Source organism: Gallus gallus, chromosome 2 (assembly GCF_016699485.2).
Source record: "Gallus gallus isolate bGalGal1 chromosome 2, bGalGal1.mat.broiler.GRCg7b, whole genome shotgun sequence".
In the NCBI taxonomy this organism is placed as follows: domain Eukaryota; kingdom Metazoa; phylum Chordata; class Aves; order Galliformes; family Phasianidae; genus Gallus; species Gallus gallus.
The window spans coordinates 88,728,516-88,754,862 of NC_052533.1; the positions used below are offsets into that span (position 1 = coordinate 88,728,516).

The window sequence follows — 26,347 nt, forward strand, 5'->3', positions numbered from 1 at the left end:
ATACTATAAAATGCTACTTTTTTGTTGCTGTTGTTTTGGCCAAATCTTTATAAACACAGGTTTGTGAAATACTGATGAAAATTGTGCTGTGATTAGGAGCCTTGCCTTGCTGCAATGCATGCAGAAAGCTTACAGGTTTTACTACCAGTGTCCAAGCTTTTTTCTTAATTCTGGGTTTTAGAACTTACATACTAGCTAATTACACACAACAACAGCAACAAAACCATAACAACTAATAAGGAACTTTATGATGATATCTGAAACCACTGAAATGTCTGCAAGGAAATAAGTGACCTTTCAGAGACATCTTTCCAAGTGTAGCGTATCAATAATTTAAACTGATTATCAATTGTTTGATAGGTCAACCAGGTGAATAGTCTGTGTGTGTGTGCATGTGTGTGTTTGTGTGTATTATTTTAATATAATAAAAGAAATAGCATATGTTTTCTATCCAAAGATGTGAGACCAATATACAACTAGAGGAAGAAAACGAGGAAGTTGAGGTGAATATTTTTCCATTAATGGGTTGTTCCAGTTTACACATAGTTGGGATAATAAATAATATATGTCAATGATGTTTGCTTTTGCTTATTTAATTTAATAATATTATCAACAACAAATTACCCATGAGTTACTAAGCAAAACTTTAAAAACATTTTTTCTGATTTTATTGTGAAAGCACATTTTTCTGTACAAGCACACACAATTTAATTAGAGCAAGCACCTAGAATAACCATAATAATTATTACTGTTTAATTTCAGTTCTAAATAGTGCACCTAATAGATGTTGTTTATATTCAACAGCAAACATCTGCAGCAGCTGCTGAAGAATTCACTAGTCAGGAAGAGCTGTTGAGTTACCTGGTAAGCATTACATCTTAAGCCTTGCAATGTTTGAAAAATTCACAGAATTGCTGAGTGCTTAAAAATTACTCATTTTGATTAGTAATTAGCCAATATCAAGTTCTGAATTAGTAGTTGGTAATTAATATTACTCAAACATTTGAGATACAAACAAAGGGAAGAAGCAGTTTTCAAGGGATGAAATGTGGGTTTGCTTAAAAAAATAAATGAATTCCACCTCTTCATGTTGTAAAATAGTTGGCTGAGTTCTGTTCAGTTGCCAAAAATGTGTGTTGTTTACACATTCACAGCAGGAGTGCTAAGTGGTGGGAATGGTAATTTTGTTAAAAGCATCCTGAAGAACTTCATGAATATCTAAAACAGTAGTTACTGTGAGTCAACTACTGCATGGCGATGCAAGCAGTATTTACTCTATCGTGTACATATGTGTGTGTGTCTGTATATCTATACGTTTCCCTTTTAACAGTGAAACTGTAGAGATTGTGCCTTCCTAGTAGGGCATCTTCTTTCTTAGCGTGGTTGTCCTCTGACAGCAAGGGAAGGACTGTTGGGATTGTGACTGAAAACTGTTCAGCCTTAGCATTTACAGCCATATTTTCACAGACTGCATTGTGTGTTTCTATTGATTTTTGCTTTAATCTTCTCCTCTTCTTCTGACACAAAATTGTTTTATGTAGTGGAAGGTAATTACACAAGTATCTTTTCTGGACTTGCTCTTCATATCATGTAATAGTTTCCAGTTTTTTGAATGATTATTCTTACTGCATAGATTTTAAGTGAGAAAAATCTGTATGCTCAGCTCTTATCATTAAAATAATTGAATTTTCTTATTACCTGATAACAGACACATCCTTGCCATAGTCTACTTCTCCTTTTCCCCCTAGTTTTTAACAGGGGACACAAACACTATCAGCATTAAAGATATAATCTAGTCCCTGTTCTGCTGTCACATCTGAATTTGTGCTAGTTACTTGCGATTACTTCTTTCTTTTGTCTGGAGTGTATAAAGGTGTTTGCTTTCAATCTGGACAGAACTGTGCTTACATTGTGCCCGGTGGAATTATTTTTGGCAGAACTTTATTAGCGTAGCCACAACGATGATGCACGTTGCTGTCTTTGTGAGGGCTGTTAGCACTACAGCTTTCTCCCCAAAGAGAGCCCTCCGTGTTTCAGCAATTTTATTTTCCCTTTGGGCTTCTTTAGAAGGAGGAAGAGGTAGTATAAGGCAAGGTGGTGTATATCTTCAAGTTCAGAAGTGTTCTGGCTTTACTGCTGCTTTGTGGAGAAACGGGTTATGCCTATCTGGCCTCAGGGAGGAAATTGTATACATTCACTTGAATGCAAATAGCTCAGGAAGAGATCAAAACACTTAAGGAAAAGCATTTCCCTGCATGTTTTTTGAGGAACATTCCGGGGGTATTTGTTTTCAAATGATTGTCTTGGATAGCTGCTGCAGTATTCTGTTAGGACCCTTTCCCATTTCTCCCCTCCCACTGTGGTTTATGGGAAATAGAAATTTTACTTACCTTGTAACCACAGCCATAACTGACAGAAGGATAAAAATAAAATGGTTCTTTCAGGATTTATTTATATGTTGTGATACTTGTATCTTTCAAAGGCAAGAACTTCTGAGTTGTGATTTTTTTTTTTTCCAGCAAAGTTTTGAGATACTGAATGAAGATGATGCTGCCTTTATCCTAAAAGTCACACAGACTCTCACAGATGCATTGGTGGAATATCGTCAGCAAGCCGCATCAAAAAAAGTAATGAGGTTTTGGTTCTTCAAATCTATAGATCCACGTGATAAGGCATTTTTGTTATTACAGATAATTTACTTATAGTTAAAATTGTCATGGCAAATGTATTGAAAATTTTGGCTATTTTATGCTTGAAGAATTTTTGAAGTCATGACAGGATAAACTCGCAGCGTTTCTGTTGAGTAGTCTCAATGCTTTGTCCTCAGAGGTGCTTTTAAAATTAAATATAATATTTTTTTGAGGAAGCCAAAATGCATTTTATCCCTTATTTCCCATGCTTTCCCTTGCATCTCAGTCTTTCTTCTAATTCACCCCTTTTCAGTCCCAAGCATTGGTTTTCTCATCTCTTTTGACCTCCCTGACAGTTTTGTTCTGTGTTTCCTTTCTCAGACTTGCCCTGCACTTCATTAGCTGTGTAATCTAATATTATTGACATCACTTTTCTTTCTTATACAATTTTTGTTTTTTTTTTTTTACTCTTAAGGTGTTCCTTTTGAGGTCTCTTCCTTGTTCTACTGTCAGAAACCCAGTCCCTCCTGCTCCTCTGTTATTGCTTTTGACTGACTTGTATTTAAATAAGCACAATATGAAGGTGTCTCTGAACCTATTGTAGTAACCATTTGTATCCCCTGTTTCTCTCATTCATATTACGTGATATCATAACATTCAGACTCCACGCTGACATCCAAGAGGGATGGTAGGAACTTCCCTCTTGTTGGTACTCCATTGAACATATCTGTCATTGGAAACCATGCCCTTTTTGCCTCTTGACTTTTCTCATAGAATTTCAGAGTCAAAATTTTCCTTTGCCACAGCAGCTGCTCCTGCTACTCAGGCTACACAACTACTTCTTTATTTAAAAAGGTGAGGCTAAGTGGAAAATGCCACATAAGTATCAGCCAAACAAGTTGTAGGGGATCAGAGAGGATATGATTCAGGAAAAAAAAAAAAGTGTGTGGCAGTTGTTTTGCTTTGTCATCAAAAGCCTTAATTAGTTCAGAATTTTAGCACTATGTTTCTTTCCTTGTGATATTCAGTCTTTCCTCTACTACTTTCGTTCCGCCTCAAAAAGGCACTGCTTCTCCAAGATGAATTTCACGCCTATAATTCTCATTATTTACTCCTTTTAACTTCCTTAATAAATTTACGTTCATCTCATCCCTGCTGTTCTTTCACAGATTTTTATGTTCATGTGTAAAGAGGGCAAAATCTGGTACGCTTCAAAACAATCAAGTTCTAACTGAAGTAACTTCTAGCCCAGTAGTTACAGAAAAAATAAACTGATCTGGGAAAACACTGTAATATTCTGAACCTCTTTCAACAGACTTTTTTTTTTCTTTTAAATCCATGGAGTTTAAAATACTTGATTTTATTGTGGCAGGCTGAGAATTAGGTTCTATAAGCAACAATTGGCCTAAAACAGTGCTTTTTAGGTATCGACAGATGCCATGAGCAATGTGTGCGTGGAAGTTCATTGCCAGCTATATGATTTTCGAATAACTTTTTGTTTTTCAAATTTGGTGGCAGAAATGGTGATGTCTCATCTGTTTTTGTGGTCACTGAAGTGTAGCATTTTGTCATTTTAGGGTTTTGTTTTGATGAAGTGCTGAACACAACTTTTTTCAAACTTGTAGGACCTCTTAGATAATGAACGTAATGGAGAAGAAGCGTTGGAACGTTCTACAGAACAATCTGAGCTGACTTCTGCAGATATTAGTGATTCTGATACTGGTAATGTTAGCATAACAGTCTTGAATTGCTTTAATCTAAACACTAGAACTCTAGTTAAGATTAAATTCCAGAAAGCTGCTTTTATTTTCTTGCTTCTCTAAAAGTAGAGCTTAAGAGCAGAATAAAGCCAAGTAACTTAGATTAATAGTTTTGGGGTTTTTTTTTTTCATCCTCTACAGATGTACAGAAGAGGCAGCCTATTAATAAGCATTCATCTTACTCTAACTGTATGATCCGTTCTGATTTTGCCATCTAAAAGCAGCTCTTTCTAAAGAGGCATTTGAAGTATAGCTCTTTTGTTTTGGTTTTTCATTTTGGCTCATCTTTTTCTGTTCTTGGTGGAGAAGAGGCTTAATGCACGTCTAGTCCAAGCAAGATGGTAGCATAAGCAAAGTTATGTTGTAGACAATGGAAAGTGTTGTTTAACAGTTGCGTATTTCCACTGTTTGACTTCAGTGCTTCTGATGAATCCTTAAAAAAAAAAAATCTTGGATTTCTGTGAGAGGATTTCCTTCTCAATATAAACAAATTATTATTTTTCATATAATGTGGTAGCAATCACTGTCCTAAATTTGGAGATAAATATGCCCAGAGTATTCCTGTATCTATTTTGTATCATCTTCTTTCTATACAGTGGCAGTTTCTTTTCTGTAAAGCTGAACTTTTGAAGACCTCAGTTAATACAATGCTAGTAACAAAAATTGCAATTACTTGCAATATGAAAGAATTTGAACTCTTAGCTGCTTTTTGTAAGTGATAATACAAGGAGCTTTCACCCACCTGCCACCTGTGTTCCTCCAGGATTTTCTGTAAATGGAAGTCATTCTTGACTCTTCAGTTGTGTGAAAATGTTATTAATGAAATTGGATGTGGGCCTTACTAACGATGCTGCTGCTGTGCTAGACTGGAAATGTTTGTTTTGAAAAGGACTATTTGGGTAACTAAGTAATGAAGACTCTTCAGAATCTTCTCTAGCTGAAAAACAGCATTTCCTATTTCTTTTCTTTAAGACTATTCATGCAGCCGATCAGCTAAGAAGTCCTTATCAATAAATGAGGAGGATGAACTGCAGAACTTTTCAACTGGCTCTTTGGACACAGCATATGAGAACAACATCACCACTGAATTTTTGAACAGCGTGAGAAATATGAATGTTGAGGAAGTTACTGCTACTCTACATAAAATAGCGGCTACAAATCCAGCTTTCAGAGGTATTTCATGTGTACTTGAAGAGACAAACACGTATGAAAATGTACATAACAATTTTATTAGCTCTGTGAAGTGTTGATAATTAGGTAGGTGTTAATCACAGACTTTTTTTTCTAGTTGTTTTTTCATTTGTGCATGGTAACATCTGCAGGGTAAAAGATAGTAAACTGAAATCAAGCGTACTGTTATTAGGTAAAAAATGAATCTCATCTGTGTGATAACTGTTAAATCAACGTAGGCATTTTGGGACAGGTTTTTAAGTGACACAAAGGGGAGGGGGAAAGGAACAACATTCCCCACCTCACTCATCTCCACCTATTTTTATTGCTGAGCATGTTAGGTGGTGTGGAATATCCCTTTGGCCAGGTGAGGGGAAGCTATCCTGGCTGTGTCCATTCTTTTGCCCACCCTCAACCTACTCAGTGTGAGGGTAGTGAGTGAAGAGAAAATGGGAGAGCCTTGGCACTGTGAAAGCTGTCTTTAGCAAGTGCAGTAACACTGCTGTATTATCAACACAGTTATAGCCAAAACACAGCACCACGTGGGCTGCTGAGAAAGTTAACTCCATTTTGTGCAGAGGCAGTAAAGGGTTCTAGGAGGTCTTTGAAAATACCACCTTCTGTTGGAGAGGTGAATAGAAACTACATAGGAAAGCAGGGTGGAATTTGGCGAACGCCTGGATGAATGTGATCTTCTCAGAGTGATGGTGTTAGAGATGAATAAGACAATTCTTCCATATAGCCTTCCTGCAGATGTTTGAAATGGGACAGCAGAGGAGTCAGGTAAGGTTATCCAGTTTGTATAGTCAGTTTGGAATTCCAGGAAGCTTTTCATAGGTACTTTTGATAGATCAGAGGCTTCAAATAGAACTAAGTGGCTGTGGGAAAAGAAGGAAGGCTTTGCATTGTTTGAAAAATAAACAGATAGCAAAAGGGCAATTACTTTTTTACAGCATAAGGAGGTCCCAGTAGAACTGTGTTCCTGTGCTTAAGGTCTTTGCTGTTTAAATAACCTGGAAAAAGGGATGAGTATCTGGATGGCAAAATTTTTGATTACAACATTATTCAAAGTATTTCAAATGTTGATTGACTGAAGACATTAAAATACTCCTTATTAGAGGCATGGGAATAACAACTTACTAGTCAGAAGAACAAACTGAGTACAAAGAATTAAGGGAAGAATGAAAAGCAAGATGAGAGTCATTATTTTGTTACTGTATAAACACATGCTTTGTATATATCTGGAATAGAGCATGCAGTTCTATTTCCCTTATATCAAGGACTTTAGAGCTGCAAAGGTTTAGAGAAAGCAGCAAGATATGGGAACATTTTCCATGTAAGAATCAATAGAAAACTAGAACTGCTTTTGACCTGGAAAAGAGATGACTGAAGTTATAAGTGATCTGCAAAATCATGAGTGGGTGGAGACAGCAATTATGGATCAAAAGACGTAAGAAATAACAGATTCCTAAACTTAAAGTATAGAGAGAACCTGATTTCAATATGGTCAGGAAGATTATTCTTCTTGCAGTAGGTGGATGATCTATGGATGCTGTGGTTATTAAAGTCAGGCAGTGTGAGACCCGCCAAGCAATACTGAAAAGTTTGCCGTAGCAGACTTGAAAAGTTACCTGTCTAAAGAAGAACTGAGGCTGGGAGAATGTAATTTTCTCACAACCCACCAGACTTCAGACATACTTGCCCTGTTCTTATTCTTCCCTTAGTGTTTGATTATGGTCACTGAGTAGTTGTTACCAATTGAGCTGTCCCTGTGTTTCTTGTACTACTCCCCTCCTTCCCCCAAAGTAATGGCCATCACTTTCATCAGAGCAACATAAACTTCTTGCTCGTGTTTCAGAGAGACCATTGACTTACTGGTACAGTGATAAAACAGAGCACTTCAGGTAATGCCTTCCTAATAATCAGCCATAGAGGTAGTGACAAGACAAGGGGAAATGGTTTTAAACTGGGCAAGGGTAGATTTAGACTAGATATTAGGAAGAAATTCTTTACTGTGAGGGTGGTAAGACATTGGAACAGGTTGCCCAGTGAGTCTGTGAATGCCCCCTCCCTGGAAGCATTGAAGGCCAGGCTGGATGGGGCTCTGAGCAACCTGGTCTAGAGAGTGGTGTCCCTGCCTATAGCAGGGGGGTTGGAACTCAGAGATCTTAATGGTCCCTTCCAACCCAAACCGTTCTATGATTCTATTATCTTTGAAAGTCAGTAGCAGACTAGAGGAGGATAGACATACCCTTAACAGAAACAGTGCAGCTGTTCATAGGAATATGGTTTACAGTTTCTAGGCAACTATGGGTGGTAACAGGGTATTTTTCACTTAATAAGAGCTCCAAACTCATTTCATCAGTGTAAATGTTTCAGTATAACTTGTGCTTTTAAATGTTGTATTATCAAAGCACTTAGTTTCTTTTTCTGTTTCTTTTTTTTTTTTTTTTTTTTTTTTTTTTTTTTACCTTTATCAAAGGAATGGATATTCCAAATGTTGTAAAGATCCTGACTGAAAGTGGGACTCTGAGAAGACCAAGCAATGGCAGCACACACTGACGTGGTAGTTAGCAGAGTTAATATTGCAGTGTTTACTTTCTGTAAGTTTTAAATCATTCTTTTGCTTAATATGAACTCAATGTAACTGATTTTGCTATATCCAAATACTGCACGATGTTCTTTTAATTAATAATTTGGTTTTGAGATTCTTATTATTTTCTCCTATAGTGAAAATATTTGTGGAAAAGTTAAATTTAATGTTATTTCCATTTCCATTGGCCTGTATTTTTAAATGAGTAGCCATTATTTTCCTAAATATCTTTTACATATTAGCAGTCTGATCTTTTCTTATCGATTCTTATGGCTCTTTGTAAGAGTTAATCACAGAACTGTAGGGGTTGGAAGAGACCTCTGGAGATCATGTAATCTAACCCCCTACTAAAGCAAGTTCCGTACAGTAGGTTGCACAGGAGGTCATGCAGATGGGTCCTGAATATCTCCAGAGAAAAAGACTCTACAACCTCTCTAGTGTTCTGTCACCCTCATGTTTGTATGGAACTCCCTGCATTCCAGTTAGTGCCCATTGCCCCTTGTTCTGTTTCTGGACACCACTGAAAGGAGCCTGACCACACCCACTTGACTCCTGTCCTTTGGATAAGTCTTGATAAGCTCCCCCCTTATTTTTTTCTTCTCCAGGCTAAACAGTCCCAGGTCTCTCAGCCTTTCCCATAAATGAGGTGCTCCAGGTCCTCATCGCCTTTGTGTCCCTTCACTGGACTCTCTCCAGAAGTTCCCTGTCTTTCTTGAACTGGAGAGTCCAGAATTGGGCACAGTACCCCAGATGTGGCCTCATCAGGGCAGAGCAGAGGGGGAGGAGAACCTCCCTTGATTTGCTGACCGTGCTCTTTTTCATACACCTCAGCATCCCATTGGCCTCCTTGACTACAAGAACACACTGCTGGCTCATGATCAGCTTGCTGTTCACCAGGACACCCACGTCCTCTGTAGAGCTCCTCTCCAGCAGGTCATCCCCTAACCTGTACTGACATACGTGGTTATTCCTTCTCAGGTGTAGGAATCTGCACTTGCCCTTGTTGAACCTCACCAGGGTCTTCTGTGCCCAACTCTTGAGCCTGTCCAGGTCTCACTGAACGGAAGCGCAGCATTCTGGTGTGTCAGTCACTCCTCCCAGCTTTGTATAATCAGCTGAGGGTGCATTCTGTCCCTTCATCCAGGTTATTGATGAGAATATTGAGCAAGACCAGACATTGTACTGACTCTCGGGGAGCACTGCTAGCTACAGGCCTCCAACTAGACACTACACCACTGATCACAACCCTCTGAGCTCTGCCAGTCAGCAAGTTCTCAATCCGCTCCGCTGTCTGCTCGTCTATTCCACACTTCCTAAGCTTGCCTATGAGGATGTTGGAGACAGTATCAGAAGCCTTGCTGAAGTTAAAGTATACTACATCCACTGCTCTCACCCATCTACCCAGCTGGTCATGACATCATAGAAAGGTACCAGATTGGTCAAGCATGATTTCCCCTTGGTGAATCCATGCTGACTACTAATAACTTTCTCTTCTACTACAGCAGTCAGCAGTACAAATGCATCCTACACCAAACAGTCAAATTATCCCCTGTGGCTTCAAGACCATACTGAAAAGCTATTGAAATTAGGGGTATCCTCCCATATAAGGATTATGAATTGGTCTCCTGTTTTTCAATAAAGATTAAATATTATAACAAATCAGTGATGCCAGTTCAGTTCTGAGTTAAGTGCATGGATTATAGGTAACTTTGGGAGAGTAGTTAACTGGAAGTGTTAGCAAACTCAGCAGAGGTTGACTTACTTGCAAATTCAGGGGTATATCCCAAGAGATGTAACCAGACTATACTTAAGAAACGCTGACATGGTAGTGAAAGAATCTTTTGTCTTCTTTTATTTTACCAGTATAAGCACAAAGTGAAAGCTGGCTTATACTGTCCTTCAATTCATGCTCTTTTAAAGTGAGGTGGGTTTTTTTTGTTTGTTTTTTTACCTATAGTAATAGTGTTATTGACTGTATATAGACAGAGATTCTGTATGTTAGCTGCTGTTAATTTTGTAGGATGATAGAAAAATGTTTGGAATGGTTACAGGCTTATGTTTGGGGAAAAGAACTGAAAAAAATTAAATTGTGTGGGTCAGATTTGCTTCCTGAGTAGCATTCAGTGCTTCTGATTAAAATTCTTCAGCATTGCAGTCGAAAGTTGGTATAATACAGACATGGCGGAGCCAGATTGCAAACAAACCTTTTAATGTTAACTTACTGTTTTTGGACGTCTGGATGAAATTGAGAGTCCTCATCTTTGTGTTTTCACATCTTCACATCCTGGAATGCAAGATGCCATGAAAAAATAAGGTAACAAAGAAAGCAGCAGTTAAGGAGTATGGTTAGCTAGGAATGAAAACAGTTCATTGACAGTTAAAGAAGTTAAAACACAAAACAATTACTTCTTTAAAGTAATAATGAAAAAGCTCTGGAATGCCTTTAAATATGTTCTCATCAGAAACAGAGGTGGAACAGTAGCTCTTCCAGCTTGTTTTCACTATAATAGGGACAGCGTTCATGTCTACTTGATGAAGATATGCTTGATCAGTAAAAACAGCTTAGAGGTTACCTGGAATACAAATATGTTCCTGAAGTATCTGCAATAGTAGCAGCTTCATGTTTTTGTTTTCATAGTGCAGAACGTTCTATTAATTAAAATAATAGCCTATTCAGCTCTTGTAAATGGCCACCTCTGGAACAGCTTCTTTTTCACTGGCTGTGGAATCCTTCCTAATGGAAATAAAATTAAGGGGAAATAACTTGGATTTAAGTATTTTTTTTTCCTCAGGTCCATTAAGCACATGCTGAAAATGGAAAGACTTCTGAATCTATAGCACACTGATATAGAATGGTTTGAATGATGTGTTGCAGAGTGCCACTGTACTTCTCAAAGACAAAATAGCAAATGCAAAAATGACAAAGTGTATGCTTCTGGAAATGTTTTTGGAAAGAATGTCTAACATAGCACATTCAGTTGGACAATTAATCTCCCTTTAAAGCTTTCTTTTCTGGTGCAAATAGAGGCTCTAAAAGAGCTAGATTATTTTGTTTGTTCTTCTGCCTGCCTGTGTTTTGTGATGGCTTGGTATGTTCTCACGCTAACAGAAAACTGTATACCTATTCCAAAACAGTTCTTAAGGATAACATCTAACTTATGCCAGAATTGTGTGGTTTAAAAGAGTGAGGCGTCAGAGAGCTTTGGGGAAATTGTCTTCAACAAAATTGCAGAACTTGAACATCTCTTAGAAGGCATAAAGTGGAAAAGAGAAGGGCATTCACAGGTGAACTGACAGGAAATGGAAGGTTTTGACTGTGCAACAGAAGACTCACTGTCTGGTGTAGGTTATGATGAGCTCTGGTTATAAAGTTCTGGAAATGTTCTGCTCTTACAGAACCATAAAATCATTAAGGTTGGAAAAGAAGTCCAGCCACCAACCCATCCTCACCCTGCCCACTAAACCATGACACTCAGTGCCACATTTACACCTCTCTTGAACACCTCCGGCAGTGGTGACTTCACCACCTCCCTGGGCAGCCTGTTCCAATGCATTACCACTCTCTCTGAGAATAAATGTCACCTAATATCCAACCTGAATCTCCCCTGGCACAATTTAAAGCCGGTATGTCTCATTCTATTGCTAGTTTCCTCTTGTTTTGCTTCCTGTTTCTTCTAGGACTGTCTTTCTCAGTAAAGAATTGGTTATCCCTCTTGAAGCAGCAGGCCCTGTCTTGTGAGTTTGATCTAGGTATCAATGTACGTAATCCATATAGTGTGCCTGAAGGTATGGCACTCTATGTGAAACCTGAAATGCTAATAGTGACTGCATTGCCTTCACTGAAATTATTCTAAAGGCTTTTAAGTGTTTTTCTACTTTGTAAATGCAAATACTGCTTGGGTTTTTTGTTTGTTTGTTTTGTGAGAGGAAATGTTATTACCTGAATTCATTTTAGAAGCATAATTAAAAATATTCTCATGGAGCACAATATTGTTAATGTTTCATTGAAAATATTCTTTTTGGTATACTTGTTAACACCTACCTTCTGTCACTGCAGGTAGAGTGAGATGTAATCGAACAAGTTTTAAATGACCTTTAGCACTTCCTAAAAAGATTCAGAGTAAATGCTGGCAGGAGGTAAGAGAGACACTCGTAACCCAGCATCTCCCCATTATTGCGTGAGGACCTTGCTTCCCAAAATGTTAAACAGTGAAGGATGGAAGCCAGAATGAGATACAACTCCAAAGCTGGAGTAGCTGAGCTTATAGAGGTGTGAAAGTGATCCTACTGTGTACTACAGATTTGAAGTCTGAGCCAAGAGAGCTCAGATTCTGTTAATTAAATTGTGTGAGACCTCGTGTGGTGAAATGCTTCCTGTGCTGTGTAAGTCGTAGCCGATGTAGGATCAAATCAGGACAGCGTAATGTAATTACTTCAGTGACCTGATTGAGTTGCACTGAGGTGGGATTGGCTGCTGTGGGCAGAGGAGACGGCAGAGTGAGACCTGCAGGCTGCTTGACAATCACTTCAGCAGCTGACCGCAGAATACATCTATTCCCTGCTTGAAATTATGCGTTGCTGCCAAGTGGAAAAGGTGTCTTTCGGAACTTTATGGAGCTGGCATAAGCCAAAAGCCACAAGTGTACTCCTGAAGGTCAATCCTTGTGAAAATAGCGTGGTACAAAATACTTCTTTTGCAAAAAAAAAGTGCTTAAGATCTTATTGTTAGCAAGAAAGCAAACAGTACAAAGAACCACTCGCGCAACAAAGCAATAACCCAAAAATGGATTATTCTCGCTTGAAGAAGCGGCTTGAGTGGACCTCCGTGGCGGCAGGGGGCGCCCCTGAGCGGAAACGCGGGCTGTCCGCTGCCGCGCGCGCTGTCCGCCGCCGCTCACGTGGGCGGCCGTTTCCGGGCAGGCTCTCGGGGGCGGAAGGGGGCTCCGCTGCCGCGTGGTTAGTGAGGGGCCGGGGCGGCGCGCGCGGGGCCCGGCGGCGTCGTTGTGTCCGCGGAGGAGGGGAAGGAGGCGGCGCGGCCCTGCCCGCCCCGCGCCGGCGGCCGCCTTTTGTGTGAACCGCCCCCCTTCCCTACGCGGGAAAGCGGCCGCCGCGAGGAGTGCGTGGCCGCGCTACCCGCGGAACCGACGGCCGGCTGGAGGGCGGCCCCGCCGCACGGCACGGCGCGCTGCCGCAGCGCGGCCGAAGATGCGCCGGGAGGAGCGAGCGGCTGCCTAGGCGGACACCGCCCGCGTCGGGCGGCGGGTACGGTACCGGCGGCGGGGCGGGAAGGAGGGCTGCGGGGCGGGGTGGGGGCCCGGCCCTCGGCGCCTCCTGGGGCCCGCGCGGGGCCGGGTTCGGCGGATGGCGGTGAAGCGCTGCTCCCCGCGGCACGCCGAGCCTGGTGTGAGGGAGGCCGAGAAGCGCCTGGAGGCGTCCCGAGCGGGCAGGGCCGGGCTGGGGAGAGCCGCGTGGCTCTCGGTGCTTCGCCTTCGTGTAGAAAGCGGTGGCTGCGCTCGGCTCGGTGCTGCTGCGGGAGGGCCGGCAGGTGTGTACGGCTGGGGCTGCGGCGCCGGGTCCTGCCGGCCGGGAGCCTCGCTGAGGTGCTCGGAGCCGCTGCTTGGAGTGTGCACGGGTTTGCCGAGCGCCTCGTTACACCGACTGTGGTGTTCTCACAGCTCCGGTTTTGTAACTGTTCTCTTTCTGATCTGGCCTCCTGCGGAACAGCTGGAAACGGGCGTGTTGAGGTTTCTAATGTATTCGTTATTTCTAATATTCGCATTGCAAGATAAACTACTGCTTCCCTCTGGAAGAAGAGAATATATTTTATAGGTTTTCTCTTTTAAAGTGACTTAATTTTATTCAGGTGTGTGCATGCCTGCATTTATAATGGTAATGTTAGGTGGAAGGCAGATGCTTTGTCATGTAGGGTGAGACCTTTATGTCTCTGTTAAAGCAAGCATGGCAGTAAGCATTCATAGAATCACTAAGGTTGGGGGAAAAAAAAACATTAAGGTAATGTAGTCCAACCACCAGCCCACCCCCACCATGCCCGCTGACCATGTCCTTCAGTGTCACATCCACACGGTTCTGAACACCCCCAGATACGATGACCTCCACCACCTCCCTGGGCAGCCTGTGCCACTGCCTCACTGCTCTTTATGAGAAGAAATTCTCCCTAATATCCAACCTGAACCTCCCTTGCCACAACTATAGGCCATCACCTCTTGTCCTATCTCTGTTACCTGAGAGATGAGGCTGACTCCTACCTGTTATCACCTCCTTTCAGGTGGTTGAGTGGGATAAGGTCTTCCCTGAGCCTCCTGTTCTCCAGACTTGTGCTCCAGACCCATCACAGCTTTGTTGCCCTTCTCTGGACACGCTCCTGGGTCTCAGTGTCTGTCTTGTAGTGAGGGGCTCAAAACTGATTGTACTACTTGAGGTGCGGCCTCACCAGAGCTGTGTACAGAGGGACAGTTACCTCACTGCTCCCTCTGACAGGGAGCTTTCAGCTATTCCTGCATTGTGCATTTGAGGAGAGAAAAAACTCTGTGTAATTTTTCCCTAAAGGATGCGTGAGGTTTAAAAAAACCTCAAAGAAACAAAACCCCAGAAGGTTATAAAACCAGAGTTGTTATACTTGAATGCTAACGTGTCTTGTTTTTGGAGGATCAAAGCCCAAGGTGTTTTTAAAAACCTTTTCAGTCAGTAAATACTAATGCAAAAACTTCAGTTCAAATGGCCTTACATGGAGCTGTGATGTGGATGGGAAATAATGTAATGCAGCACAAATCTGCCAAATCTGAAGTCCTTTGGAAAAACCAGCTATGGAATTCTATTAGCTGTAGTGAGTGGCGATCATATCCACTTCATTCTAGGTTTAGTCACAAAGGTATGCTTTTTTTTTCAATAAAGTTAATCTTGAAATGTTGGATTTTATGTTCACAGTGTTCAAATATTAGTCATGTCCAAAAGCCAGCTACCCACAGAGTAGCTCGAAAGAGAGATTCCCTTTCATTGAAAAAGAATCAAGTTTATAGACCTGGCAGCGTGAACCTTTAAAGCTGGATATAAGTGCTGTATGCAATGAGATCTGGAAGCAATCAGATTTCCAGCTGCATAAATGATCTTTTGTTACTAGAAAGCTGTGGAACATTAGACATCATAACCACTTTCTACTTGTCCCTCCTTCCCCTTTTAAATTGTAGTAATCCCCACGACCACTTCTAGGGCTCATCAGACTCTGGATTTGTGGTTTTAATTAATGGAAATCTGAGCGTGATTTGTGTGTGATGTTGAGCATTGTGGCACTGAATTCAGAAGTATGGGAGTGGCAGGGGAAGCAAGATAAGGAAGCAGCTGTGTAGTGTGTTTTCTTTGATCTGGCTGAACTAAACATGCTCTTATCTGTACAGATGCGTTGAAGGCCGAGCAGAAACTGAAGCGTTGGTTTTAATTTGTTCTGCTCGTTGCGTGTCTGGTCCAGTATGACTATGCATCTAAGTAGAGCTGTTGATACCACCTTATTTTTTATGCCTTATTAAATATGACTTAACTTTTCAGCATTTTTTCATTCTCCGTGCTTTTTTATATTTGTTTGTTTGTTTTTTTCCTCCTTTCCTTTTAATTGTTAATCTTTAATGCATAGCCTGTGCTTCTGAGAGTGTGGTGGAGGTGTGCCTGGTCCTGCGTGCTGTGTTATCAGCAAAGGCCTGATGAGATCCGTGATTTTACCTGTGTAGACGGCTGTGCTGGTTGTGATCGAGTTGCTAAGCAATGTACAGATGAAATGAGACACTCCATGAGCTTTTTAGCCTTGACACGTGTTGAGTATGTAAAAACTTGCTTTGTTACTGGCAGGACCTTTTTTAAAAGAAGCAAACAAAGAAAAACCAAAAGGAACCCACAAGTCCAACATATCCTGATAAAGCAGTAGATGATGAAGATCTTCAGGTGATCTTTTTGAATAAAGCTGTTCTCAGAGCGAAGACAACCAAATAGAAGACGAGGGGCTTTAGGTCTGTTTAGCCAAGCATCTGGTCTCAGTAGCGGGCGGTAGTTTATGCAGAGGAAATATGTAAGACCTGTAGCCTTCACCAGGAGTTCACTGCTCTTTGGTGGGAAATGTGTTTAATCAAATTGAAATTCTGAATGTCTTTTTGCAGAGAATCAGGATGACTAAAAAAAGGAAACATCAGGAAGACTTCCAGAAAGTGAAATTAAAAGTTGGGAAGAAAAAGCCTAAGCTAGAAAATGCAACAGATACCACTTTCAAAACAAAGGCCATACAAATTCCTGAGCAGCTTAAAGAAGATGGAATGCTTACTACACAAAACAGAAAACTTAACATAAAGGTATGTGGTGGGTGATACATTCTGAATGGTAGATAATGACATTTGCCTGAGTTCCTGTAGTTACTGGAGTCTGAGGAAAAAGGGATGTATTAAAAAAGAAAAATGGAGACATAAAACTAAGCTGAGCCTTGAACTAAATGACTTAAATTGCTGGACCTGCTTATAACTCAAGGCTAGGCTTTTCAGCAACGGAAAGCTGAAGTTGCATCCTCTTCTAAGTAACTGGGATTAATGCTGTTTTTGAAAGTCTTACATTACAATGTAAGAGCAGGGTTTCAAAACCTCTGCTAAGTCAGTAGGGTTGTATATTTACTTAAGTATGGAAGTTATCTTGTTACCTGAAGAACAAGTTGTGGTATCTTGTTTTTCCTGTTTTTGAATATTGCTGATTTGTTCATTGCTGCACCACAAACCCAATAGTGTATTTGTTTTGAAATGACGACGCTTCTACAGCCAGCAGTGCATCATTAGAACAGATTCTGTATTTTTTTTAATGTTTAGTTAAAAAATGAAATACTGGAACATCGGTAAGGAAGTTGAGAAAGCTCAGAGTAATAATGGTAACAAATACGTTTCTTTCCTTCCAGGATTTACTTTCTCAGATGCACCATTATAGTCCTGGGGTTAAACAAAATGCGCTTCTTGGCCTCAAAGATCTCCTGTCTCAGTATCCGTTTCTAATTGATGCACACCTTTCAAATATAATTAGTGAAGTGGCAGCAGTGTTTACAGACAAAGATTCTGGTGTCAGGGGAGCGGCTGTTCACCTGCTTCAGTTCTTGGCTTCAAAAATAAGAGCTGAGCAGATTGCTCCGTTTTTTCCTTTGGTAAGTGCCCATCTCTCCAGTGCCATGACTCACATCAGCGAAGGAATTCAGGAGGACTCGCTGAAGGTCCTGGACATTTTATTGGAAGCATACCCAGCTCTTCTTACAGACCGCAGTAGTATATTACTGAAGAATTTTGTAGAGCTTATTTCTCACCAGCAACTGTCAAAAAGACTGAAAAGCAAAGAGAAACTTTCCTGGATGCTGTCTGTTAACCCAAACCGCAGAGTAACGTCTCAGCAGTGGAGGTTAAACGTACTTATCAGGCTCAAGAAGTTCCTCCAGGCAGTGGTTGATGGATCCAATGAAACAGAAGATGAGGGGCTTCAAGAACAAAAGGATAGCCCTCATTCTGTGAGGAACCCGATATTTATAAGCTGGAAGGTCCATGCAAATAATCAACAACACATACATCTGTATGAAAATGGTGGCTTACGACCAAAGATGAGCTCATCGTTTAGATTGAGGTGAGAAAACATTAATTCCAAAATAAGTTAATATCAGCTGTATGGTTACGATTAATGATAAACTGTGGCTTATTGCTGTTGAGAGCAACTATTTAATTCTTGCTGTGACATTGCCTCTAAAGGGTCTTTCAGGGCATTTAAGGTAATGTGCAGTTTTACTGGAGTAGCTGAGAAAACTGGGAAATACTCAGCAGATGAGTGGACTGTGTGTAGATAATGAACTTTCTTGCTAGTAAGTTAAAGCTGTATGATATGATAATACTGGAAGAGCAACTTTTGAGTGTTATTTTTGGATTGCAAACCGAAGACTACATGTTATTGCAGGCTATCAGATAAGTGTAGGGGCAAGCAGACAGATTTCTCTGTACTGAATGTAAATGTATTTCTTACACAGTGATAATGAATTTGACTGAAATGTTATGTTCTTACCTTAGAGAGTATAATACCGTTAGAGGGAATCTTAATTTCTTCATTTTCAAATAACTTCTTTGTAAAATAGTATGTCTGGCTGTTTGAAGTTCTGCTGAGTTTCCAGTTTGAGGCATTCTTAATTCATCAGTTTATATCTTCACTATAAATAAAAGGTGTTTCTTCTGAGACACATTGTTGGAAGTGGGAAAAGGCACAATTTGTTTAGTCACAGAATGGTCTGTGTGGTTTATAGTAACTCTCTAAGTAGGTCTGAGGTGAAGTTTAGGGAGAAATAACTAACAATATTTGTTTCTCTCCCTCTTTCCTGATTTGCCCACCCCTCAAACCAGAGGGGAGCCTTCCCTCCCCAGCTTTTTTCTCATGATACCTTTGAGTGTTGCCATTCTCATGTATATGTGCTTCTGTAGATGTTATATATGTGGTGATGGAACACCTGGAATGATCTACCTGACAATAAAAAGAAATGCTGTTTAGCTGTTACGCAGCACTTCTAGTTCATAGATTTCAAAGCGGTTTGAAGAGAAACCACAATCCTTGTTTTACTGCTGGGGAAGACCAACTACACGGAAGTGGGTTTTACCAAATTCATCCAAGGGGATCAGTGACAGAAGAAAATATATAAAACTCACTGTTTAATCCATCATTATGTCTACCTCCTGTCTTTGAAGGAGGTGCAGAGGAAGTGGTGTTCTCTTTTAATACCACAGGTATTGGTCTGAATTAGCAGGTCTTTTCCATCTCCATGCCGGTGACATAAGAGTGACTGTTCCATTCCTGTTCCCTTAGACTTCCTCTTGGTAGAGAGTAGATTACTTACAGTAGTTATAGGACACTTACATTAAGCTAAATAAAATATGCAGCTTGTTCTTATGAAAGTAATTGTTGCTGTAGCAGAAGAGTTCAGTCACAACCAACAATATCTGCTGCAGTGAAAGCCAGTCTTGAGACAGCAGAGGGGTTCACTGCTCAGTGAAAACCAGTCCTAAGGATTTCATCTGTGCAGTCAGCATCATATAATTATGGACCATTGAATATCAGGGGATTCTTGTATTGTGCACTGAATGATGCGCAGTGTGTGATGCTCTGTGCCCTGTAGTAGTTATAGGTGCATTGTATCCAAGGTCTAGGAAAGTAAACTTTACATCTGGTGTCACCTGAATTGGATTCCCCTTTTCTGAGGAGCTAGATTTCGGTGAAACATCGTGGTCCGCTTCTGGTTATAAATACTTTCAAAAAGCCATTTGCAAGCGTGAGGAGGAGCCAGAAGAGTAGAAGGAAACATTGCTAACATCCAAGGCAAAGTTGGCAGAGAAAGCTGATGGCAACAGAACAGAAGAATGGAAAGAGAAAGAATACTCGTACAAGGTACTTGAATATTCTTCTTTTTTATTGCATATGCTCATGGTTTTGGTGTAGGTTTTCTTTTTTTTTAAGGGCCCATAAAGTTTATTTTACTGGATATTCATGGTATATTAAGAGCAAAAGGTATTCTGGTAGCTTTTGTATTTGCTGTGAGAAACAGGGTAGATACCTACAGCTTGAGGCCCTTCTTTGTGAAATCTTTTCTATTAATCTGAAGAAGCTTAGTTCTTTCTCATCCAATCCCAGCAATGGCTTTTGACGGTCATTCCTTTTGCCTCTGCTGCGACCATTACTGTACAGACAAAAAATGACCTCAAGCAAGAGGTGTGAAAGGTCCTTAATGCTTTTTGAAGACTTCTAGAATGTCAAACTGTATTTTTCTTTTTTCTTTGAAGAAGTCAATGCAGAAGTTGTAAAGTCTTAACTATAGGTAGTGAAGAGTCCATCAAACCAGAAGTAGCTATAATTGCATTGTGTGTGTGCTTTGATGACAGAAGGTCTCATAGAATCATGGCGTTGCTTAGGTTGGAAGAGAACTTAAAGATCATCAAGTCCAACTGCAACCCAACCGTACTACCCTAACTCTAACAACCCTCCTATAAATCATGTCCCTGAGCACCACATCCAAACGGTTTTTAAACACATTCAGGAATAAGTTTCAACTTCATTCTTTAAAAAGTACAAATATCACTAATAATATATATATTGTTTTTAGTTCCCAAGTTGTTTCTCTTGGAAGTTCTGTAGGTAGGGGTGCCACATCCTAGATAATCTAGTGATTACTGAACAAGATTTTCAAGACAGACGGCAGTGTCAGTGCTTGGTAAACTGTGTAGATCTCTTCTGAGCTTGGAGTGCTGAATGGTTCAGCAGTGCACATCATAAGACTATTATTTTTTGTTGTGTGTTAGGTCTTCCTATTATATGTGAATAAAAGATCATAATAAATTAGGAAATTAATAGGATGTTCTCTGCATTATGCACTGACTGCTGCCTTCTGCGTCAAATTAATTTCAGGTTCGGGAAAATGGAAAGCCCACACAGCTTGAATTTGGTGATACCAAGGTGTATGATCTTCTTTTGGACTGGAAATGGTACTGAAGTAAAGCAGTAGAGCATCTGTTCCTGCTGAGAAAGAACAAACTGAAGCTGCGTAGTAAATTGGAGAAGACTTGAGTGACCAAAGTGGAAGACAGAGCGTAGTAAACATACACTGTGACCTGTGCATCAGATAGAGGTGGAGAATACAGCTGAGTGTTTTTCTGCTATAGTTGATGATGGATACACCTGTAAGGAAGAGGAGCTCAGTAATCTGACTTAGACTTCATGATCAAAAAATAATTACTAGCTTCCAGTGACTTCCTATTTTAAGCAGCTGGCAGTTGTTTTCCTATTTTCTGTTTCTTTTGTGTTTCCTTGTCTTTCCTTTCCAAAATTTCTCTTACTCTCCTATTCTCAAGTTGCAGATAAGCTACCATGAAAAAAAGTTACTTTGTTTGATATTTTTCATCAGAATATTAGCATTTTAACAGAAGTGACAGCTTAAAGGCCTATGTATATGAGTATCTGACAGCTTCACTCAGTGATATTTTATCCTGATGTGAAGGTAATGTGCTTTCTGGTGTTTCTCAGAGCCACCTTACTGTTAGAGAATACTGATAATGGATATGTGACAAAAAGGTCAACACTTAATTTGGCATCCAACTTTCCTTGTTCCGGTGACCATGTGTTGGCAAAGGATATTGCACTCATCAAATGCATGCTGAACAGATTACACTTACACTTGTAATCTGTTGTTGTCAGCAAAATTTTATTTACCCCTTTTGCTGTCAACCTCGAATGTGTGAAAGAGAATATCTTGAGATGTGTGGGCTTCTTTTGTTGGGGGGACGTGAAAGTTCTGCTAAGTTTTCTTGCCCAGATACTTTCAGCATCTGATTGAGTCCATTTTGGCACTGATTCTCTCTTCTTAGAGTTTTTATTTTTTTTCCCCATTCCTTGTGTCAAGTGTCTATTAAAATAGCTGGTTATGCATTATTATACATCTGTAGGAATATTCAGGTACTGCCAACTTCTCATGTTTTGTGCTGCTCATTGTTTAACAAGGTGATTTTTCTGGTCCAGATTGCTGTAATGCCAGAGCTCTGCTGTGATACCGGCTATTATTTTCAGAGAAACAATGAAGAAAAAAGACTTCCGAACTATGTTAGCCAATCACTGATGCTATACAATTTCAGCCAAGCCTTCTCATGTCCTTAATATTTACAGGACAACATTGTTCAGTAAAATTACAGGTGTCAGCAGATATCGACTTTCTTGTCCAGTGATGCTTTAAGACTCATGACAGCTATAACTGGCACATCAGATTTGTCTGCCGTGTCTTTATATGTCTATATTGGACTTAGCCCTAAACTTTGTAGTCTGAAAGAAACTGGTGCCCTCACCATGGTGTCTACAGCTTGTAGACAATTAACAAAACAATGCTTTAGTTTAATAGGAGAAAAGCTTAATTAAGTTGACTGGTTACATTGGTTGCTGCTGCTACTGCCGAGTTTGAAGGGAGAGGGGAATGTCCTGGAAAGGTATAAGTAATTGGATAGTTTGGAAATTGCAGAATGACCAGAGAAAGCAGCTGTATCTCTTTAATCCAATCTGAAATTGACGTATTTATAAACAATCTGTGGCAAGAAAGCAAATAGTGATTCAAATCTCATTTGGAATTTATATCTGTAGAAGCATCTTGGAGAATATCACTGAAATAGAAAGGGATTTGGTGGGAAATTCAGCATACAATTTTTACCTGTATTAGGAATTCAGAATTAGGGGAATTCCTTACTCTGAGCATTTTGTGAAAAAATTATCATGGAATGCAGCATCAGCAATTCTAAGTTGAAGTTGTGTTTGCTCTTCTGTGTTGCTTTTTTTCCCCACTTCAGGTGTGCATCTGTTGTTTAGGAGCCCGTTCAAAAGCTTCTGTATTGCATCACAACAGCAGAAGTTCTTCAGGAGTTGCTTTCTTTAAAGAATTTTCTTTACAGAATGGATATAAATTGTCTGAATTTATCCAGGACCAGAGTTTTGTCATCAGTGTGGAGAATCCCTTTTGGACTAAGAAGTGCTCTGAGAAGCTTGTTTTTCTTGCTTTCTAGGATATGTAATCTATATATTTAGTTTAATCTATCTCTTCATTTTTGGATAATTTTTATTTGTCTTCATTACCAAGACATTTTCACAATTTTTCAAGCTAGTCACTCTCCAGAGTTTTATTCTAATTTAAACTGATTATATATTATAAATTGATTATATCTTTGCTTAATTATTTTCCTATGGTTATGAACAACCATTGTGTTTATTAATAATGATCTTCAGCACTAACTGTAATAAACCTCATGCGTTTGACAATACTTTGTAGTCAGTTTCATTATTTTGCTTCAAGGGACTTAAAGCTTTTTTTGTATTCTGTTGTGCTGAGCACAGTGGAATCTCATCTGTTGCTTGAAGGTGATATGATAATGCAAGTCATTTTTCTCCCTCTTCTATAGACTACATGTAACAATGGGAAGTGAGGTAATGGCATGTAAGAAGCTGTTCTAAAAACACAAATTTGTGGGGAGGCTCAGGACCGGGTTTGTGGTAGTTGATTTGAGCTCCCTTTCAAATTGAATGTCTAGCAAGAAAAGAGGCAAACTTAACATGTTAAAAAAATATGTATATATCTATATATAGGTATAAAGAAAGCAGGAAGGTGGTTTTGCTCTAAACTGTTTTCAGAGATGTGATCTTGTCTTTTCTTTTTTTGCTTTTTGTCATATAGGTCTCTGGCAAGTGTCATGGACAGTGCAGAAAAAGGCCTGTCCTCGGCTGAGAATTTAAAGGGTTTTATTGAGATAATAATTCCATTACTGATTGAGTGCTGGATTGAAGCATCTCCTGCACAATCAGCTCCCATTCTCGGAAATCTTTTGGAATCAGATTGTCAGCAACTTATGCAGCAAGTGCTTAGTATAATACATTTGTTGTGGAAGCTCACAAAGCGACATGATGAAACATACAAAATGGTAAGGGAGAACTGAAATGTGGCATTAATAATGACAGTTCATTTTTGTTTTGATCAGAAACCAGTGAGGTGGTTGGGTGAGTTGGTGACTGTATTGCTCAGGTCAGCAGTAGTCTCCAGGAATCCTTGGTGACTGCAGCATGGAAGGTTTTAAGACTGAAATTCATACTGGAGAAGAGGAGCATTGTCTCCCAGATAGCTTCTAGAATATTAATTTGAGGAAATACGGAGGTGTTTGTTCTTTTCACATGTTGAAAAGTTTCACACATTGGAGAAGCAGAGGTGAAAACAAACCCTAAGCCTTTGGAAAGGTAAGGGACAGTGGAACGAAATCTTCTAACTGACTGGTAGAACTCACACTGCTGTGCCATGACTGGAAGTATCACCCATGGCACCGAATCAAAACCAAGTGTTTTGGAAAACAGCCTTAAAAGTTTTGCTCTGATTTGTTTCTTTACTTGGTAAATCAATTGCCTTTTTTGTAACTTCTGCTGCTCTTCAGAAGACCTTGCAAACTGGCAAATGCACACTTTCCATGCTGGCTCTGGAGACTAGTTGGAAGGAACATCTTCACAGCTCTTTGATGTTGTCTCTGTATAGGATTGTAGAACTATACAGAATAATTACTGGAAAAAAATGTGGAATCAACTCATTAGACCAGTGTTAGCCAGCATAGACAGCCTGAGGGGTGAATTTGGTGTGGCCAAACAAAGCATGCTGTTCCCATTTAGCTTTTCATCTGTTTGTCAGGACTTGGAAGTAGGCAGAGAGGAGGCTGTGGCAGCCTGCAGCTGCTGACCTTTTTCTTTAGGTTATTTCAGGGCTGCTGCCCTTGGCTGTAAGGTGCCTGCCTCTTGGTCACGTGGAAGGAGTACTCTTGTCATGGTGTGAGACATTTTATGTACGTTCAGTTGCATTGTTTAAAAGAAAATGACGACTGTAAAACTTATTTTTTGAGGATACTGTGTTTTATAATTGTATCCTCTCTATTCCCTTGTAGTCACTTCTATATATAAAGTGTATTCAAATAGAGCTCAGTTTGAAAATGAAAGTTTCGCTTATTTAATAAGTCTGTGGGCTGTAAGAGCCAAAGTGGTTATTAGAGACATTTTGTAAAAGTGCTCTGAATATGCCTGTTAATCTTTGAAATAGTATGATGGTCATTTTCTTAATACTTGAAAATAAAGATTATTGTGCCTGACCAATATGGTAGCAATGTAGGCTTTTGTGTGTGCGTGTGTATGGAACAGTGACTGAGTGGCTCTTAACCCACAAGGTACAATTATTTTTGAACATAATAACCTTTTTCTGTAAGGATAGACTCCTTAATGGAAGTTGTCTTATGCTGGCAGGGTTTGAACTACAGATGTGTTAATAATGGGGAAGGTGAAGGCACTGTCAGAATATGTCTTAGTGGAAAATTCAAGACAGTCACTGCAAGTAACTCAGAGTATCACTCTGATAAACTAATGTAAAAGCATTTTGAGTTGATATTTTTGACTACATTGGTTTAATATTGCATATTAAGTGTGTGCTAGGAACACATACCAGTCCATTTTAGATTAAATGTTATAATCTTGAATTGTATCCCCTGTTTTGTGAACCTTCTAGTTTGTGCATGATGTTTTTTACTTACTAGCATGTTTTCTGTCATCTGCTTTCCTTAATAGGAAGTATGGCTTCGAATGAATTACCTTGTTGATTTCAAGCACCACTTCATGCGTAATTTTCCTTATTCTTTACAAGAAACAGTAAAACACAAAAAGAAAGATTCATGCAAAGGGTAAGAATAATCTCCATGTCATGTCACAGCTCTTAGTTTCATAAAATGAGACAATATATGTGAGTCTTATCTGATACTAAGTTTCTGACATTGTAAAGCTGTTTTTATTGTATGTTCCTTGGAGGGTCTGTGCAACCAGAGGGTTTTGGTTCTGCTTATTAAAAGTGTTGGATAAGAAGTCATCTCACTGTCCTCCAGTAGAAACGAAAATGCTGTTTTAACGAAATGAAAGTATTTTAGTGAAAGCTTTAATCTGAAGTTTGCGTATTGTTTAATGGTGATCCGTGTTAATCTGACTGGTCTTCTGTTTTCTCTGCTTAATTGCTTCAAAACGTGTTTAAAGCATGCTTCTTCAGCCACCTCTGCTGGATGAGTACAGTGAGAGGGGTGCATGGGTCATGTTGTGCCTGACAGTTGTGGGAAGGCAGTATGGAACAGGCATGGAGAGGCTGAACAAACTTACGCTGTTCTTAGCTACTGAGCTGGCAGAGTGGGCACATGGTTTTTGTTCTGGTACAGGCTGGTAGCAGACTGTCTCCCTTTTCAGCTCCCAAAGGTCAGACTGTATTCACACAGGGTCTGTTCTGGAGTTGTTCTCTGCCATTGCAATCCATGTAAATGGGTAGCAGCCAGTATCTGTTTTGATTCCAAGTAAAAGCAAACTGTGCTACTGAAAATGGAGGTGTAGTAGTGGAATCTTGTTTTATGCTATGAGTCTTCCACGGTTCATGTATATTTATACTTAAAATCCTCTTTGGTGTTTATATAGTTATATATATATATGTACTGTGTTTTCCCTTCATGGAAGGGCATATGTATCAAAGGTGTAGGATAGCTCCCAGTTAAGTACTTTTATTTCAGCTAAACTTTGCCCGTTAAGTTCATGAAGTTCACAGAATGTTATAGAAATTTCTC

General features: G+C 39.8%; 3 protein-coding genes across 19 annotated transcripts in view; 2 read left to right on the forward strand and 1 right to left on the reverse strand.

Moving 5' to 3' along the window:
- Positions 1 to 12,141, forward strand: part of LOC420992 — a 65,298-nt gene extending 53,157 nt beyond the window's left edge. For 10 of the 15 annotated variants that reach the window (XM_046929868.1, XM_046929869.1, XM_046929871.1 and 7 more), the window contains 6 exons: positions 458 to 503; positions 805 to 864; positions 2,520 to 2,627; positions 4,256 to 4,352; positions 5,363 to 5,563; positions 8,043 to 12,141. In XM_046929868.1, the coding sequence (XP_046785824.1) occupies positions 458 to 503; positions 805 to 864; positions 2,520 to 2,627; positions 4,256 to 4,352; positions 5,363 to 5,563; positions 8,043 to 8,122 (592 nt within the window). In that variant the 3' untranslated portion in view covers positions 8,123 to 12,141. Of the gene's footprint in view, positions 1 to 457; positions 504 to 804; positions 865 to 2,519; positions 2,628 to 4,207; positions 4,353 to 5,362; positions 5,564 to 8,042 lie in introns of those variants that run through there. The other 5 variants (XM_429803.8, XM_004935181.5, XM_025148314.3 and 2 more) reach the window with 5 other exon arrangements.
- A 920-nt stretch (positions 12,142 to 13,061) lies between these two features.
- Positions 13,062 to 26,347, forward strand: part of TEX10 (testis expressed 10) — a 49,720-nt gene continuing 36,434 nt past the window's right edge. For 2 of the 3 annotated variants that reach the window (NM_001031008.3, XM_040684471.2), the window contains exons 1-5: positions 13,062 to 13,415; positions 16,316 to 16,504; positions 17,092 to 17,798; positions 23,407 to 23,650; positions 25,320 to 25,432. In NM_001031008.3, the coding sequence (NP_001026179.2) occupies positions 16,325 to 16,504; positions 17,092 to 17,798; positions 23,407 to 23,650; positions 25,320 to 25,432 (1,244 nt within the window). In that variant the 5' untranslated portion in view covers positions 13,062 to 13,415; positions 16,316 to 16,324. The remainder of the gene's footprint in view (positions 13,416 to 16,315; positions 16,505 to 17,091; positions 17,799 to 23,406; positions 23,651 to 25,319; positions 25,433 to 26,347) is intronic. The other variant, XM_040684462.2, reaches the window with a different exon arrangement.
- LOC107052684 (translation initiation factor IF-2-like) lies at positions 13,111 to 13,932 on the reverse strand. The gene has a single exon (XM_015282446.2). It carries the CDS (start codon positions 13,930 to 13,932, stop codon positions 13,111 to 13,113), a length of 822 nt encoding a protein of 273 aa, XP_015137932.2.